The following is a 16672-nucleotide window of genomic DNA, read 5'->3' as shown; positions in this document are numbered from 1 at the left end:
GATTCCCCATCCCTGGAGGGTTTTAAACTGAGCTTGGCCGTGGCACTGAGTGCCATGATCTGGTAAAGGGACTGGAGTTGGCCCAAGGGTTGGACTTGATGATCTCGGAGGTCTTTTCCAACCCAATCCATTCTATGATTCTGTGATTCTAAGCCTGAGGCTGATTTAAGCTGAGCCTGCAGGGGTTGAACCGTTGTTGGCAGCACCTGGAGTTGGAGAATATGAGCACAAGTGCTGTGGGGAGAGGCTGAGGGAGCTGGGGGTGTTCAGGCTGGAGAAGAGGAGGCTCAGGGGGGGCCTCCTCACTCCCCACAACCCCCTGACAGGAGGCTGGAGCCAGGGGGTGTTGGACTCTTCTCCCACACAACCAGCAGCAGGACAAGAGGGCACAGGCTCAAGCTGTGCCAGGGCAGGCTTGGCTTGGCCATCAGGAAGGAATTGTTTGCAGAGAGGGTGCTCAGGCCTTGGAATGGGCTGCCCAGAGAGGGGGTGGATTCTCCATCCCTGCAGGTGTTGAAGCTGAGACTGGATGTGGCACTGAGTGCCCTGGGCTGGTGAGCACAGTGGGGTTGGAGCAAGGGCTGGACTGGATGATCCCAGAGATCTCTTCCAACCCAGTTCATTCCATGATTCTATGAAAATAACTTCTCAGCCCCACACAGACCTTCCCTGCCTCGGGGTGTGTAACCTGGCAGGGCCTGGCATCATGTCCAGTGATGGATGCCCCAGGTTCCAAGTGTGCCAGAGCCATTAAAGCCTGGACTGGGCCTGGCTGTGCCCTCAGAGCCAACATGGAGCAAAGCAGAGACAGTTTGGGCTTTGGATCTACAGTGCCCAGCAGTTCAGTGATATTTAATTGTTGGAATCTGAGCTGGTTGTACTTTACATCCTTACAGTGAATTTATAATCCTCTTTTCTTCTTGAGAAATGTGTGGAGCCAGAGCAGGGGGGCTCGTCCATCTGGGTGGTGCAAGTTTTCCCTGAAAACACGGAGTTCCTTCCATGGAGAAGGTCAACAGGAGGGGTTGTGGTGAGGGATGGAGGTGCTGTGAGGAGGGAAGGAGCTGGAAGGTCACAGATTTTAGCTGGGAGGTGATGCAGAGTGTGACACTGCCATGGGCAGGGACACATCCCACCATCCCAGGCTGCCCTGTCCAGCCTGGCCTTGGACACTTCCAGGGATGGGGCAGCCACAACTTCCAGGGCAGGAAGAGAAAATCCACAGGGAAATTGTTCTTTCTTAGACACTCCTTGCACTCTCAGGTGTCACTGTGGCAGAGCATCACCAGCAGGAATATTTTCTGTCAAGGAGAGATAATGAGGACCATCCATGGTTTGCAGTTGGCAGCCACTGGCCTAGCTGGAAAATTTGCTGGTGGAAACATCAAGTGTTTCCAAATAGCTGTTTCCTGCTTTGAATCAAGTTTCTGAGTTTCAAGTTTGGGGAATTTCAATTCTTTCTGCCAGACTGCAGGTTTCCATGGGGCCTGTGGAAAGCAGGATGGATAAAGCAGCTCCAATCCTGCTTTTTGGGAAGGTCATCCCTTCCCTGAGCAGAGCCTGAACCCTGTGGAGGTTCAGGGCAGTGGGTTGGAGGGAGTGCTTGGGAACTGGTGAGCACAGGGGTGCCTGGAAGTCAGCACAGAGGAGCTGTGATCTGGGGGTGTTGCTTGGCTGGGGAGTTTGTGGACTGGGGTGGATTGTTGTCATTCCCATGGGTTTCCCTCCCCTTGTTTGGGAACTCAGGTTACTGTTGTAATGAGAAATGTTGGAGGAATGGTCTCAGCAGAGGCTGTGACCCTGCTCTTTGTGCTGCAGCTCTGGCCTGGACAGCAGTGGCCACCTGGTCCTCTTGTTAAATGTCATCTCATTTTTAGAGAACAAAATGTTAATTATAGTGTTAAAAATGCCAAGTGCCAAGTCAAGAGTGGCATGTGCCCTCCATCTAGGAAAACTTGGCAGAGTATCTGTACCTTCCAATTCCACACAGAATTTTAGAATCCCAGAATGGTTTGGGTTGGGAGGGGCATTAAAGGGCATCCAGCCAATCCTGTGCCATGGGCAGGGACACCTCCCACCAGCCCAGGCTGCTCCAAGCCCTGTCCAACCTGGCCTGGGACACTCCCAGGGATGGGGCAGCCACAGCTTCTCTGGGCACCTGTGCCAGGGCCTGCCCACCCTCCCAGCCACCAATTCCTTCCCAATATCCCATCTAAGTCTACTCTCCTTCAGCCTCTCCATCATATCTAACCTAAACCTGGCCATGGGAAGCCTTTCCCTGTGTCCTGTCCCTCCATCCCTGGTCCCAAGTCCCTCTCCAGCTCTCCTGGAGCCCCTTTAGGCACTGGAAGAGGCTCTCAGGTCTCCCTGGAGCCTTCTCTTCTCCAGGTGACCCCCCAGCTCTCCCAGCCTCTCCCACAGGTGAGATGTGGCACCTGCAGGTCGAACAATTCACCACTGTCAATGTGCCCTCAGTTTTCTCCATGATGTGCCATTTAAATATGGATTCACCCTGAAAAGAAGAGGAGGCTCAGAGGTGACCTCAGCACTGTCTGGAACTGCCTGAAGGGAAGTTCTGGCCAGGTGGGGGTTGGTCTCTTCTCCCAGGCACTCAGCAATAGGACAAGGGGGCACGATGGGCTCAAGCTCTGCCAGGGGAAATTGAAGTTGGAGAGCAGAAAGAAAATCTTTCCAGAGAGAGTGCTCAGGGATTGGAATGGGCTGCCCAGAGAGGGGGTGGATTCACCTTTCCTGGAGGGTTTTCAACTGAGCTTGGCCGTGGCACTGAGTGCCATGATCTGGTAAAGGGACTGGAGTTGGCCCAAGGGTTGGACTTGATGATCTTAGAAGGCTTTTCCAACCCAATCCATTCTATGATTCTGTGATTCTATGGATGTGGCACTGAGTGAGAATCCACCATATCTTGATCCACCATGTCTTGATCCAACCCTACTGTGGTCACCAGCCCAGGGCACTTTGTGCCCTGGGCTGGTGACCACAGTGGGGTTGGATCAAGGGTTGAACTTGATGATCTCGGAGGTCTTTCCGACCCAATCCATTCTATGATTCTATGCATTTCCCAGGCCTTCCCTTGCTTAGCTCTGGCCTGGGCTCTTCTCACCTCCCCCATTGCCTCAGCTGTGCCTTCCCTGCCAGCTGTGCTGGGCAGAAACATCTGGCTGTGCCTCCTGGCTCGATTGAGGAGAACATTCCATTGCCCATCCATGTCATGTCCCCGTGTCCCCACAGAGGTGACATTCCTCCATGCAGTGAGTCCCTCCAGCAGCCCCCTGGGCCACCTCCCTGCTCAGTGTCCCACACATCCCACAGTGGCAAACACTTTCCCAATTCCTTGTTATTTAGCACCGAGTCTGGGATGACTAAACCAGATGAGAAGTTTTGTCACCTTTGCTCTAATTCTTTTTATCTCTCTGTCTCCCTCCCAGAGAAGGATTTTCTGCATATTCTGTCTGGGTTTTTTTTCTTGCTGTCCAAGGATCTTTCAGTTTTGCCCTATTGCAGTGTCTCTTGCCAAGATTAATACTCCAGCTGCCTGGAAACTCTGAATTCCTCTGGTTTGTGTTCATTCCTGTCATCTTTGAGTGACTGCACATCTTCCCTCCTATCTCTGTGGCTGATCTGTCACAGTCATTTCCTACATATTTTAGCCAAACTTTTCTCATGGATACTTTTCTTTCCATCTATTGGGTACCTCTCTCTCTGTATTCAGCCCACACCCTCTTCCAAATCCAATTTTTTCCCCCTTTTTTTAGTGGGTTAACCCTCATTTCTTGCATGAATTTTTCAGTGGGTTAACCCTCATTTCTTGCATGAATTTTTCATTTATTAATTGCAAATAAAGAGATCCCCTTTGCTGTGTCCCTCTACTACAGGCAGGATCATTCCAAGTCATTCCTGGTGGATTCTTATTCAGGGTGTTCTTTGTTTTTGTGGGAATTTTCACAGCTTCCCATCTAGTGCTGGAATATTATTCCAATAGGAAAAGCTTTTTATCTGTGCAGGGGATAGAAGTCCAGGCAATTTAAACCCATTGCTAATTGTCCTGTTATAAAATTGGACATGGATTATCCCTTCTCCCCCTTTCCCTTTTATCTTTTATGTGCATGAAGGTTTTTATCTTTCCCACTCAGCCTTTTTCCAGCCCCAAATCCCTGTATTTCCTTCCATCTTTCCTCATTAGTTATGATTCCTAGAAGGGACTTGGATCCATGTGCTATCCATGGGCAATTCCAGCTGCTGCCTGTGAGGTTTTGCTGTCACAAGGAGGATTTTTTTTCCCATTGTCAGGATTCTGCTGCTGCTCCTGATGTTCCGAGGATTCTTTGCTTTGGAGAAGCCACAAGGATTTGGTGTTGGATCCTCTGAATCCATGGACAACTTGTAGTGTTGTACAGAGATAGAACCTTTCATAGAATCACAGAATGGACTGGGTTGGAAAAGACCTCCAAGATCATCAAGTCCAACCCTTGATCCAACCCCACTGTGATCACCAGCCCAGGGCACTCAGTGCCCTGGGCTGGTGATCACAGTGGGGTTGGATCAAGACGTGGTGGATTCTCACTCAGTGCCACATCCATAGAATCATGGAATGGATTGGGTTGGAAAAGACCTCTGAGATCATCAAGTCCAACCCTTGGTCCAACTCCAGTCCCTTTACCAGATCATGGCACTCAGTGCCACGGCCAAGCTCAGCTGAAAACCCTCCAGGGATGGGGAATCCACCCCCTCTCTGGGCAGCCCATTCCAATGCCTGAGCACTCTCTCTGCAAAGAATTTGTTTCTGCTCTCCAACTTCAATTTCCCCTGGCAGAGCTTGAGCCCATCGTGCCCCCTTGTCCTATTGCTGAGTGCCTGGGAGAAGAGACCAACCCCCACCTGGCCAGAACTTCCCTTCAGGGTGTTCCAGACAGTGCTGAGGTCACCTCTGAGCCTCCTCTTCTCCAGGCTGAACACCCCCAGCTCCCTCAGCCTCTCCCCACAGCACTTGTGCTCCAGTCCCTTCTCCAGCCTCGTTGCTCTTCTCAGTTGGATTGGAAGAGACCTCTGAGATCATCAAGTCCAACCCTTGATCCAACCCCACTGTGATCACTCTGGCACTCTGTGCCCTGGGCTGGTGATCACAGTAGGGTTGGATCAAGACATGGTGGATTCTCACTCAGTGCCACATCCATAGAATCATAGAATGGATTGAGTTGGAAAAGACCTCCAAGATCATCGAGTCCAACCCTTGGTCCAACTCCAGTCCCTTTACCAGATCATGGCACTCAGTGCCACGGCCAAGCTCAGTTTCAAAACCTCCAGAGATGGGGAATCCACCCCCTCTCTGGGCAGCCCATTCCAATCCCTGAGCACTCTCTCTGCAAAGAACTTTTTTTCTGATATCCATGTTGAGATGGGAGGATTTTGCCCTCAAAACTTCTTAGATTTGTCTTTCTTGAAAATGTTTGTGTAGTTTAAAAATGCTCCAGTTGTTTGTTATCTGTGAGACATCAACAAGTTCCCATGGGAAGTTTGTTGGAGAAATGGGAGGAATTAATCCATCAGATTCAAACTTAGATTAAAGGGGTTTATAAAAAGGAGGGAGAGGGACTTTTTTACAGGCAGGTTGTGACAGGGGGAATCCTTTAAACTGAAAGACGAGAGATTTAGGTGGGTTATTGGGAAGGAATTGGTGTCTGGGAGGGTGGGCAGGCCCTGGCACAGGTGCCCAGAGAAGCTGTGGCTGCCCCATCCCTGGGAGTGTCCCAGGCCAGGTTGGACAGGGCTTGGAGCAGCCTGGGCTGGTGGGAGGTGTCCCTGCCCATGGCAGAGCTGGCACTGGGTGGGCTTTAATGTCCCTTCCAACCCCAACCATTCCATGAGTTTCTAAACTCAGAAATCCTCTGTTAACAGGGATCATTTATCAGCAGCATGTGTGAGTTCAGGCAGAGTTGTAGCCTCAAGGTAACCCCTAAACTGAGCCCAGTGTGAAATCTGGGCTAAATTTGTGAAAGTCTTGCTGCCTTTTCTCTTTTTCATTATTTAAAAAATTACTACTGGTGTTTATAAGAAGCCTCTTGACATTTGAAACTCCTCAACTAATGTTTTCCTGCCCCAGTGAAGTGTTTCTCCATATAATTCAACTTCAAAAAGCTCTTGAGGATTTACTGAAATAGGTCAGGGATGGATTCATGGAAGTGTGTTCCCTTCCACCTTCATATTTCAGAGTTGTTTTCTTCAATAAAAGTCTGGCAATTGTGATAATTTCTGTCGTTCCACACTGGCACTGCCTTTGGCAGCAGTTTTGCCACCATTGCTCAGAGAAGCTGCTGCAAAGCACAGCAAATATAAACACAGTTTTAAAAGAGGTTGTTCTAAAATATGAGCCACACTGTCCCTTAGATAAACACATGGAGAATCCAGTTTACTGCAGTGCTTGAGTCCTCTTGGGGCTGTCAAAATCATCCCAATTAAAGGGAACAGGACAAAGCAATTCATGTTTTCTGGGTTGGACATCCCTGACTGTAATAATAGTGGGAGAGAATTTCACTGGGGAAACTTTAAACAGGACTAAATATCCAGAGGAGGTTTTTCCTTCATGGCAGCTACGACATCATCTGGAGCAGAATTTTATCTGAAACATAAAATCTTTAGTTAAATTTTAGTCTTTTGTGACTTGGCAGCTGGTGAAGTTTTCACAGAATTCCAGAATGGTTTGGGTTGGGAAGGATTTAAAGCCCACCCAGTGCCACCCCTGCCATGGGCAGGGACACCTCCCACAAGCCCAGGCTGCTCCAAGCCCTGTCCAACCTGGCCTGGGACACTCCCAGGGATGGGGCAGCCACAGCTTCTCTGGGCACCTGTGCCAGGGCCTGCCCACCCTTCCAGACACCAATTCCTTTCCAATATCCCACCTGTCCCTGTCCTCTGGCAGTGGGAAGCCATTCTCTGTGTCCTGTCCCTCCATCCCTGTCCCCAGTCCCTCTCCAGCTCTCCTGAGGCTCCCTGTCAGTCCAGCAGAGTTTGATCTGCTCTCCACATCAAGCAGGACCAGCCACAATTCCTGTTCTTCTCCACTCTGGAGCTCTTTGCTCTGAGGTGGGAGTTGGTCACCCGGAGAGAAGTGACCAGAGGGTTGTCTCTCCCATGTTACTCCTGGAAACCAGAGAATCATCAAAAGGTTTGGATTGGAAAGGACCTCAAAGCCCACCCAGTGCCACCCCTGCCATGGGCAGGGACACCTCCCACCAGCCCAGGCTGCTCCAAGCCCTGTCCAACCTGGCCTGGGACACTCCCAGGGCTGGGGCAGCCACAGCTTCTCTGGGCCCCTGTGCCAGGGCCTGCCCACCCTTCCAGCCACCAATTCCTTCCCAATAACCCACCTAAATCTCTGATCTTTCAGTTTAAAGGATTCCCCCTGTCACAACCTGCCTGTAAAAAAGTCCCTCTCTCTCCTTTTTATAAACCTCTTTAATCTAAGTTTGAATCTGATGGATTAATTCCTCCCATTTCTCCAACAAACTTCCTATGGGAAATTGTCAATGTCTCACAGATAACAAACAACTGGAGCATTTTTAAACTACACAAATATTTTCAAGGAAGTCAAATCTCAGCAGGTTTGAGGGCAAAATCCTCCCATCTCAACACGGAGAAAAGTTCTGTCTCTCTCCAACCCTCCTTCAGCTCAAAGCCATTCCCCTTTGTCCTTCCATGGCAGAAGAAGGATAAAGGAATTGACACATGAAATATGAAGCCATTTCCCTGTGTCCTTCCATACCACAGGAAGAATAAAGATAATAACACATGAAATATGAAGGCAGAGTGTGGGGTTTGAGCTGAAGGTTCTGTTCAGAACATCCCCTGCTGTAGATTTAACATCTCTATAAACATACTGAGAGAATCACAAATTGCACCTAGAACATTATTCCTTCCTTTTCAGTGTGTTTTTCCCCCAGGGACATTTGGCTGTGCCAGAGCTGGGGTGGGAGTGCTCCCCAAACCTCCCTCCCAGCAGGCACAGCCCGTGCTCTGACTCAGCCCAGTGGGTGTCCTGCCCATCTGCTCCTTCTTCCCAGAGCTTTGGGAATGGAGCCCCTGCAGTGGGAGCTCTCCTGGCTCCACATGGAAAGGAGAGGCAGAAATGCAAAGATTTCCAGTCCCACCTGTATTAATATAAAATTATTGGCTATCAATGCCCTCAGAACAATCAAAGCTTTGTGAATCCAGCACTACCTGGTTAACAATGGACAAAACAGAGGCTGGAAAGGTTTGTGTCCTTCCTGTGAGGACCTCACTTGAGCCAGGGAGAACTGGCTGAGGGAGCTGGGGGTGTTTAGCCTGGAGAAGAGGAGGCTCAGAGGTGACCTCAGCACTGTCTGGAACTGCCTGAAGGGAAGTTCTGGCCAGGTGGGGGTTGGTCTCTTCTCCCAGGCACTCAGCAATAGGACAAGGGGGCACGATGGGCTCAAGCTCTGCCAGGGGAAATTGAAGTTGGAGAGCAGAAACAAATTCTTTGCAGAGAGAGTGCTCAGGGATTGGAATGGGCTGCCCAGAGAGGGGGTGGATTCACCTTTCCTGGAGGGTTTTCAACTGAGCTTGGCCGTGGCACTGAGTGCCATGATCTGGTAAAGGGACTGGAGTTGGCCCAAGGGTTGGACTTGATGATCTCAGAGGTCTTTTCCAACCCAATCCATTCTATGATTCTATGGATGTGGCACTGAGTGAGAATCCACCATGTCTTGATCCAACCCCACTGTGATCACCAGCCCAGGGCACTGAGTGCCCTGGGCTGGTGATCACAGTGGGGTTGGATCAAGGGTTGGACTTGATGATCTCGGAGGTCTTTTCCAACCCAATCCATTCTATGAACTTATTACGTGTCTCCAGACAATCAAAGCCTTTTGGACCCAACAGTGCCTGTCAAACACTGGACAGCAAACAGGTTGGAAGGGTCTCTGACCTCTGCTTGGAGACCACACTTAACAGCAAGAATAGAACTTTCTCTACAACAGCTCCCAAAATAACTTTTATTAATACAAGTATGTGCCAGTTCTTGTGGGTTTTGCATTGCTGGGGATAACATTTGGCTGCAGGATTGTATTTAATTGATATGATAATGTTTGGCTGCAGGATTGTATTTAATTGATGACCAAAAACCCCAAAAGAAACTAGCAAAAAATAAATTCTACAGAGACAAGCACACCAAACTTAAGTTTCAGTCCAGCACTGTATTCCACTCCCACAACAGACTTAAATAACTAATCAGAAAACTACTAATCAGATACACAACAACCCAAACCACAAATCCTGAACCCTCCTCGGCAGAGCAACAAAATGACCTGCACAAAACCTTCTCTGTAACACCAAGCAAAAGGAAAGGACAGAGTTGTTTCCCATTAACACACATGTTGAAAAGGAACTGCACACCATGAAGGAACACAGCAATTAATTAAAGGGTGCAAATTGTAAGGCAAGTTATTGTTGTTAGTATTAAAGTAGCAAAATGTGGTTAGTGAATAAGGTGCCTACAGAGTAAGGATCAAAGTAGCAAAGATAGAAGATAGAATGTATAAAGTAGTAGACATTGTAAGAGAGTAAAGAATAAGATACAAAGTCTAGAGAGCATGTGGTTTCTCACCCCTACATTGCCCAAAGAGATAGGAGGAGACAGGACAGAGACCATGGCATTTCTCCCCAGTTTTTGCTCATGCCCCATCTCTTTTTATACCTTTTTTTCCTTTAGGTAGGTTGGGTGATTATAGTCAATATTTTGGAGGTGAAAGACCAATGCCTGAGTGGTGGCTCCTTGGGTGTCTGCAGAGTGTCCCAGGGTGCTGTGAAGAAGGGCCATGTCATTTCCATAACACTCCATTCCTGGTAACCCCATCAATGAGCACAGTCAGGGAGACACTGGAGTCTCTTTGTCCCCTGCCAGTGGTTCCTGAGAGCCCCTCCAGGGGCTGAGGTGTCCCCCCTAAACCATTAGCAGGGCTGTCACCCCACACAGGACCCTCTGGAATTGGCTCCCTGTGGCTCCAGGCAGGACCCTCTGGAATTGGCTCCCTGTGGCTCCAGGCAGGGCCCTCTGGAATTGGCTCCCTGTGGCTCCAGGCAGAGCACTCCGGAATTGGCTCCCTGTGGCTCCAAGCAGGGCCCTGTGGAATTGGCTCCGTGTGACTCCAGGCAGAGCACTCTGGAATTGGCTCCCTGTGGCTCCAGGCAGGACCCTCTGGAATTGGCTCCCTGTGTCCTGGCTCTGGGCAGGGCCCTCTGGAATTGGCTCCCTGTGTCCTGGCTCTAGGCAGGGCCCTCTGGAATTGACTCCCTGTGGCTCCAGGCAGGGCCCTCTGGAATTGGCTCCCTGTGGCTCCAGGCAGGGCCCTCTGGAATTGGCTCCCTGTGTCCTGGCTCCAGGCAGGGCCCTCTGGAATTGGCTCCCTGTGTCCTGGCTCCAGGCAGGGCCCTCTGGAATTGGCTCCCTGTGTCCTGGCTCCAGGCAGGGCCCTCTGGAATTGGCTTCCTGTGTCCTGGCTCCAGGCAGGGCCCTCTGGAATTGGCTTCCTGTGGCTCCAGGCAGGGCCCTCTGGAATTGGCTCCCTGTGGCTCCAGGCAGGGCCCTCTGGAATTGGCTCCCTGTGTCCTGGCTCTGGGCAGGGCCCTCTGGAATTGGCTCCCTGTGTCCTGGCTCTAGGCAGGGCCCTCTGGAATTGACTCCCTGTGGCTCCAGGCAGGGCCCTCTGGAATTGGCTCCCTGTGGCTCCAGGCAGGGCCCTCTGGAATTGGCTCCCTGTGTCCTGGCTCCAGGCAGGGCCCTCTGGAATTGGCTTCCTGTGTCCTGGCTCCAGGCATTGCCCTCTGGAATTGGCTCCCTGTGTCCTGGCTCCAGGCAGGGCCCTCTGGAATTGGCTCCCTGTGTCCTGGCTCCAGGCAGGACCCTCTGGAATTGGCTCCCTGTGTCCTGGCTCTGGGCAGGGCCCTCTGGAATTGGCTCCCTGTGTCCTGGCTCTGGGCAGGGCCCTCTGGAATTGTCTCCCTGTGGCTCCAGGCAGGGCCCTCTGGAATTGGCTCCCTGTGTCCTGGCTCCAGGCAGGGCCCTCTGGAATTGGCTCCCTGTGTCCTGGCTCCAGGCAGGACCCTCTGGAATTGGCTCCCTGTGTCCTGGCTCTGGGCAGGGCCCTCTGGAATTGACTCCCTGTGTCCTGGCTCCAGGCAGGGCCCTCTGGAATTGACTCCCTGTGTCCTGGCTCCAGGCAGGGCCTTCTGGAGTTGGCTCCCTGTGTCCTGGCTCCAGGCAGGGCCCTCTGGAATTGGCTCCCTGTGTCCTGGCTCCAGGCAGGGCCCTCTGGAATTGACTCCCTGTGTCCTGACTCTGGGCAGGGCCCTCTGGAATTGGCTCCCTGTGTCCTGGCTCTGGGCAGGGCCCTCTGGAATTGTCTCCCTGTGGCTCCAGGCAGGGCCCTCTGGAATTGGCTCCCTGTGTCCTGGCTCCAGGCAGGGCCCTCTGGAATTGGCTCCCTGTGGCTCCCGGCATTGCCCTCTGGAATTGGCTCCCTGTGTCCTGGCTCCCGGCATTGCCCTCTGGAATTGGCTCCCTGTGGCTCCAGGCAGGGCCCTCTGGAATTGGCTCCCTGTGTCCTGGCTCCAGGCAGGGCCCTCTGGAATTGGCTCCCTGTGGCTCCAGGCAGGGCCCTCTGGAATTGGCTCCCTGTGTCCTGGCTCCAGGTAGGGCCCTCTGGAATTGGCTCCCTGTGTCCTGGCTCCAGGCAGGGCCCTCTGGAATTGGCTCCCTGTGGCTCCAGGCAGGGCCCTCTGGAATTGGCTCCCTGTGTCCTGGCTCCCGGCATTGCCCTCTGGAATTGGCTCCCTGTGGCTCCAGGCAGGGCCCTCTGGAATTGACTCCCTGTGTCCTGGCTCCAGGCAGGGCCCTCTGGAATTGGCTCCCTGTGTCCTGGCTCCAGGCATTGCCCTCTGGAATTGGCTCCCTGTGTCCTGGCTCCAGGCATTGCCCTCTGGAATTCGCTCCCTTTGGCTCCAGGCAGGGCCCTCTGGAATTGGCTCCCTGTGGCTCCAGGCAGGGCCCTCTGGAGTTGGCTCCCTGTGTCCTGGCTCCAGGCAGGGCCCTCTGGAATTGGCTTCCTGTGTCCTGGCTCCAGGCATTGCCCTCTGGAATTCGCTCCCTTTGGCTCCAGGCAGGGCCCTCTGGAATTGGCTCCCTGTGGCTCCAGGCAGGGCCCTCTGGAGTTGGCTCCCTGTGTCCTGGCTCCAGGCAGGGCCCTCTGGAATTGGCTTCCTGTGTCCTGGCTCTAGGCAGGGCCCTCTGGAATTCGCTCCCTGTGGCTCCAGGCAGGGCCCTCTGGAATTGGCTCCCTGTGTCCTGGCTCCAGGCAGGGCCCTCTGGAATTGACTCCCTGTGTCCTGGCTCCAGGCATTGCCCTCTGGAATTCGCTCCCTGTGGCTCCAGGCAGTGCCCTCTGGAATTGGCTCCCTGTGCCCTGGCACAGCTGGCTCAGCCCTGGTGGCCCCAGGGGGCTGTTCTGGGGTTGTTCATGTTCTCCCATTGCTCCAGAAGATCCCAGAGCTTTTCCAGAGCTCTCCGTGCACACTGAGCTGTCCGAACTCATGCCCCACCCTCTTCTCTGCTGCTCCTCAGGGAATGTTGTGTCTCCCAGGGTCTGGAATGCAGAGAGGGATGTGGTGGGTGAAAGGCTGGAGTGCCCAGAGGGCTCAGCCCTATCCAGCCCCATCCCTGTTTTCCGTGCATCCCTCCGGATGTCCATTCCCCCGTGATGTAACCCTGGTGCTTCCTGTTTTCCAGGAGATGACTTTTCCCTGATCCAGCAAGAAATTTATATGGTCAAGGAATGCAAACATTGCAACATAGTGGCCTATTTCGGGAGCTATCTCAGGTAATTCCTGCTTTTTATTCCAACATCCTGCTGGTTCTGAACAACCCTCAGTCTGGATTGATCCTCACACCCTCTCCCAGTGCTTTTCCTTAGGAGGAATTCCCAGAGTTTTGGGTTTTTTTTAAAGTTGGCTTTCAAAACCAAAAGTGACTAATGGTTTGTTTTCTGTGCCGGCCAAAAACCCTGGAATATTTTCATCACCAGGAGCAGGAACTTTTCCCTTGGAGCCTCCTGCCTGCCCAGTCCTGCTCATCCATTTCCCAGCTCTGGAGCAGAATTCCTTCGGGATGTTTTATTTAATGGGAGTTTTCTGGGCTGTGAAGGCACAGCCAGGGATTTTTGGGAGCAAAACACTGGATTTGAGGTGCTGGGAATAACATTTTTCCTGCCAACTGCTGCATCCTCGAGTGCATGTTCAGTGTTGGGGAGAAAATCAGGGAATATTTTCCATTCCTGTGGAATTCTGCCATATGTATGGGACTATATTAAGTGGGAATATAAGTGGGAATATATAAATGGGAATATTCCTTGGTCTTTTCCTACAGCCTTTGGATTCCTTGGGATTATAAATAATTTCTGTATCCCCAAGGGACTCACCTGGAATAAACCAGCTGGATTTCTAAATCCTCCTTTGGAGAGCAGGAATTTTTTAGATTAAATTAAACAATGTTTAGATTAAATTAAACATTTTTTTAATTTTTAAAATAAATTAAACAATTTTTTGGATTAAATGAAACAAGTTTTTAGATTAAATTAAACATTTTAAAAATGTTTTTTAGATTAAATTAAACAATTTTTAGATTAAATTAAACAATTTTTAGATTAAATTAAACATTTTTAGATTTAATTAAACAATTTTTTAATTTTTTAGATTAAATTAAACAACTTTTTAAATTAAACGTTTTTATTTTTTAGATTAACTTCAACATTTTTAGATTAATTCAACAATTTCTTTAAATTTTTAGATTAAATTAAACAAATTTTAGATTAAATTAAACTATTAAAAAATTTAGATTAAATTAAACATTTTTTAAAATTTTTTAGATTAAATTTAACAATTTCTTTAAATATTTTAGATTAAATTAAACTTCTTGGATTAAATTAAGCATTTTAAATTCTTTTATTAAATTAAACAATTTTTTAGGTTAAACAATTTTTAGATTAAACAATTTTTAAAATTTAGATTAAATTAAACAATTTTTTAGATTAAATTAAAGAATTTTAAAAATTTTTTAGATTAAATTAAACAATTTAAAAAACTTAGATTAAATTAATCAATTTTTATATTAAATTAAACATTTTTAATTTCTTAGATTAAATTAAATAATTTTTAGATGAAACAATTTTAATTTTTTAGATTAAATTAAACATTTTTTAGATTAAATTAAACAATTTCTTTAATTTTTTAGATTAAATTAAACATTTTTTAAGTTAAACAATTTTTTAAAAATTTAGATTAAACAATTTTTAGATTAAATTAAACAATTTTTTAGATTAAATGGAACAATTTCTTTAAATTTTAAGTTTAAACAATTTTCGATTAAACTAAACAATTTTTAGATTAAATTAAACAATAAAAAATTAGATTAAATTAAACAATTTTTAGATTAAATTAAACAATTTTTAGATTAAATGGAACAATTTCTTGAAATTTTTTAGATTAACTTAAACCATGTTTTAGATTAAATTAAACATTTTAAAATTTAAACAGTTTTTCAGATTAAGCAGTTTTTAATTTTTTAGATTAAATGAAAGAATTTTAGATTAAATTAAATTTTCATTTTTAGATTAAATTAAACAAATTTAAAATTTTTTTTAGATTAAATTAAACTTTTTTTTATTTTTAGATTAAATTGTAAAGAATTTAAAAAATTTTTTTAGATTAAATTAAACATTTTTTTTCATTTTTACATTAAACAATTTAAAAAAATTTTTTTATATTAAATTAAACTTTTTTTTCATTTTTAGATTAAACAATTTTTAAATTTTTTTAGATTAAATTAAACATTTTTTTTCATTTTTACATTAAACAATTTTAAAATTTTTTTAGATTAAATTAAACATTTTTTTCATTTTTAGATTAAATTAAACAATTTAAAAATTTTTTTAGATTAAATTAAACATTTTTTTTCATTTTTAGATTAAATTATAAACTATTTAAAAATTTTTTTTAGATTAAATTAAACATTTTTTTTCATTTTTAGATTCAATTATAAACAATTTAAAAAAATTTTTTAGATTACATTAAACATTTTTTTCATTTTTAGATTAAATTAAACAATTTAAAAATTTTTTTTAGATTAAATTAAACAAATTTAAAATTTTTTTAGATTAAACTTTTTTTTTCATTTTTAGATTAAATTAAACAATTAAAAATTTTTTTAGATTAAATTAAACCATTTCAATTTAAGATTGACTATTCAGGGTGTTCTCTCCCAACTTTGCTGCCAGCAGTTGAACCTCAGGTGTTTTTCCTCCATCTCTTTCATTGCCAAGTTAAAGCCCCACCTTTATCCTTGATAATATTTAAAGACTTCTCAGGGATTTTGGCACAAAATGCTCCTTTTGACAGGTGAGAATTTATATTGATAACAGGATAATTTATATTAATGACATTTTAATCTCATTAGTGACGTGCTGGTGGATCCACCTGGTGGATGAGGGGAAGGCTGTGGGTGGGTCTGCCTGGACTCAGCAAGGCCTCTGACACTGTATCCCATAATATACTCCTGGAAAAGCTGGTAGCCCATGGCCTGGACAAGTGTACCCTCTGCTGGGTCAGGAGCTGGCCCAGAGAGTGCTGGTGAATGGAGCTGCATCCAGCTGGTCACCAGTGGTGTCCCCAGGGGTCTGTGTTGGGTCCAGTCCTGTTTAACATCTTTAGTGATGATTTAGATGAGGGGATTGAGTCCATCAGCAGCAAATTTGCTGATGACACCAAGTTGGGAGGGAGTGTCGACCAGCTGGAAGGCAGGAGGGCTCTGCAGAGGGATCTGGAGAGACTGGAGAGATGGGCTGATTGCAATGGGATGGAGTTCAACAAGGCCAAGTGCAGGTCCTGCCCTTTGGCCACCCCAACCCCCTGCAGCGCTCCAGGCTGGGCACAGAGTGGCTGGAGAGCAGCCAGGCAGAGGGACCTGGGGGGACTGAGGGACAGGAAGCTCAACAGGAGCCACCAGTGTGCCCAGGTGGCCAAGAAGGCCAATGGGATCCAGGCCTGGATCCAAACTAGCGTGGCCAGCAGGCCCAGGGCAGTGACCCTTCCCCTGGACTCTGCCCTGGGGAGGCCACACCTTGAGTGTTGTGTTCAGTTCTGGGCCCCTCAGTTGAGGAAAGAGATTGAGGGGCTGGAGTGGGGCCAGAGACAGAGAATCCACCTCCAGGGACAGAGAATCCACCATGTCTTGATCCAACCCCACTGTGATCACCAGCCCAGGGCACTCTGTGCCCTGGGCTGGTGATCACAGTGGGGTTGGATCAAGGGTTGGACTTGCTGATCTCAGAGGTCTCTTCCAACCCAACTGAGAAGAGCAACGAGGCTGGAGAAGGGACTGGAGCACAAGTGCTGTGGGGAGAGGCTGAGGGAGCTGGGGGTGTTCAGCCTGGAGAAGAGGAGGCTCAGAGGTGACCTCAGCACTGTCTGGAACTGCCTGAAGGGAAGTTCTGGCCAGCTGGGGGTTGGTCTCTTCTCCCAGGCACTCAGCAATAGGACAAGGGGGCACGATGGGCTCAAGCTCTGCCAGGGGAAATTGAAGTTGGAGAGCAGG

At 47.8% G+C, this 16672-nt stretch overlaps 1 protein-coding gene across 1 annotated transcript in view; it reads left to right on the top strand.

Moving 5' to 3' along the window:
* The window catches only part of MAP4K5 (mitogen-activated protein kinase kinase kinase kinase 5), an 88516-nt gene that overhangs the window by 37322 nt on the left and 34522 nt on the right, over positions 1–16672 (top strand). The window contains exon 3 of the mRNA XM_071557185.1: positions 12815–12905. Within this exon, the coding sequence (XP_071413286.1) occupies positions 12815–12905 (91 nt within the window). The remainder of the gene's footprint in view (positions 1–12814; positions 12906–16672) is intronic.

Source organism: Pithys albifrons, chromosome 6 (assembly GCF_047495875.1).
Source record: "Pithys albifrons albifrons isolate INPA30051 chromosome 6, PitAlb_v1, whole genome shotgun sequence".
Classification (NCBI taxonomy): domain Eukaryota; kingdom Metazoa; phylum Chordata; class Aves; order Passeriformes; family Thamnophilidae; genus Pithys; species Pithys albifrons.
Note: the sequence above shows the minus strand (reverse complement) of the source record. Positions and strands in the feature narration are given on the sequence as shown.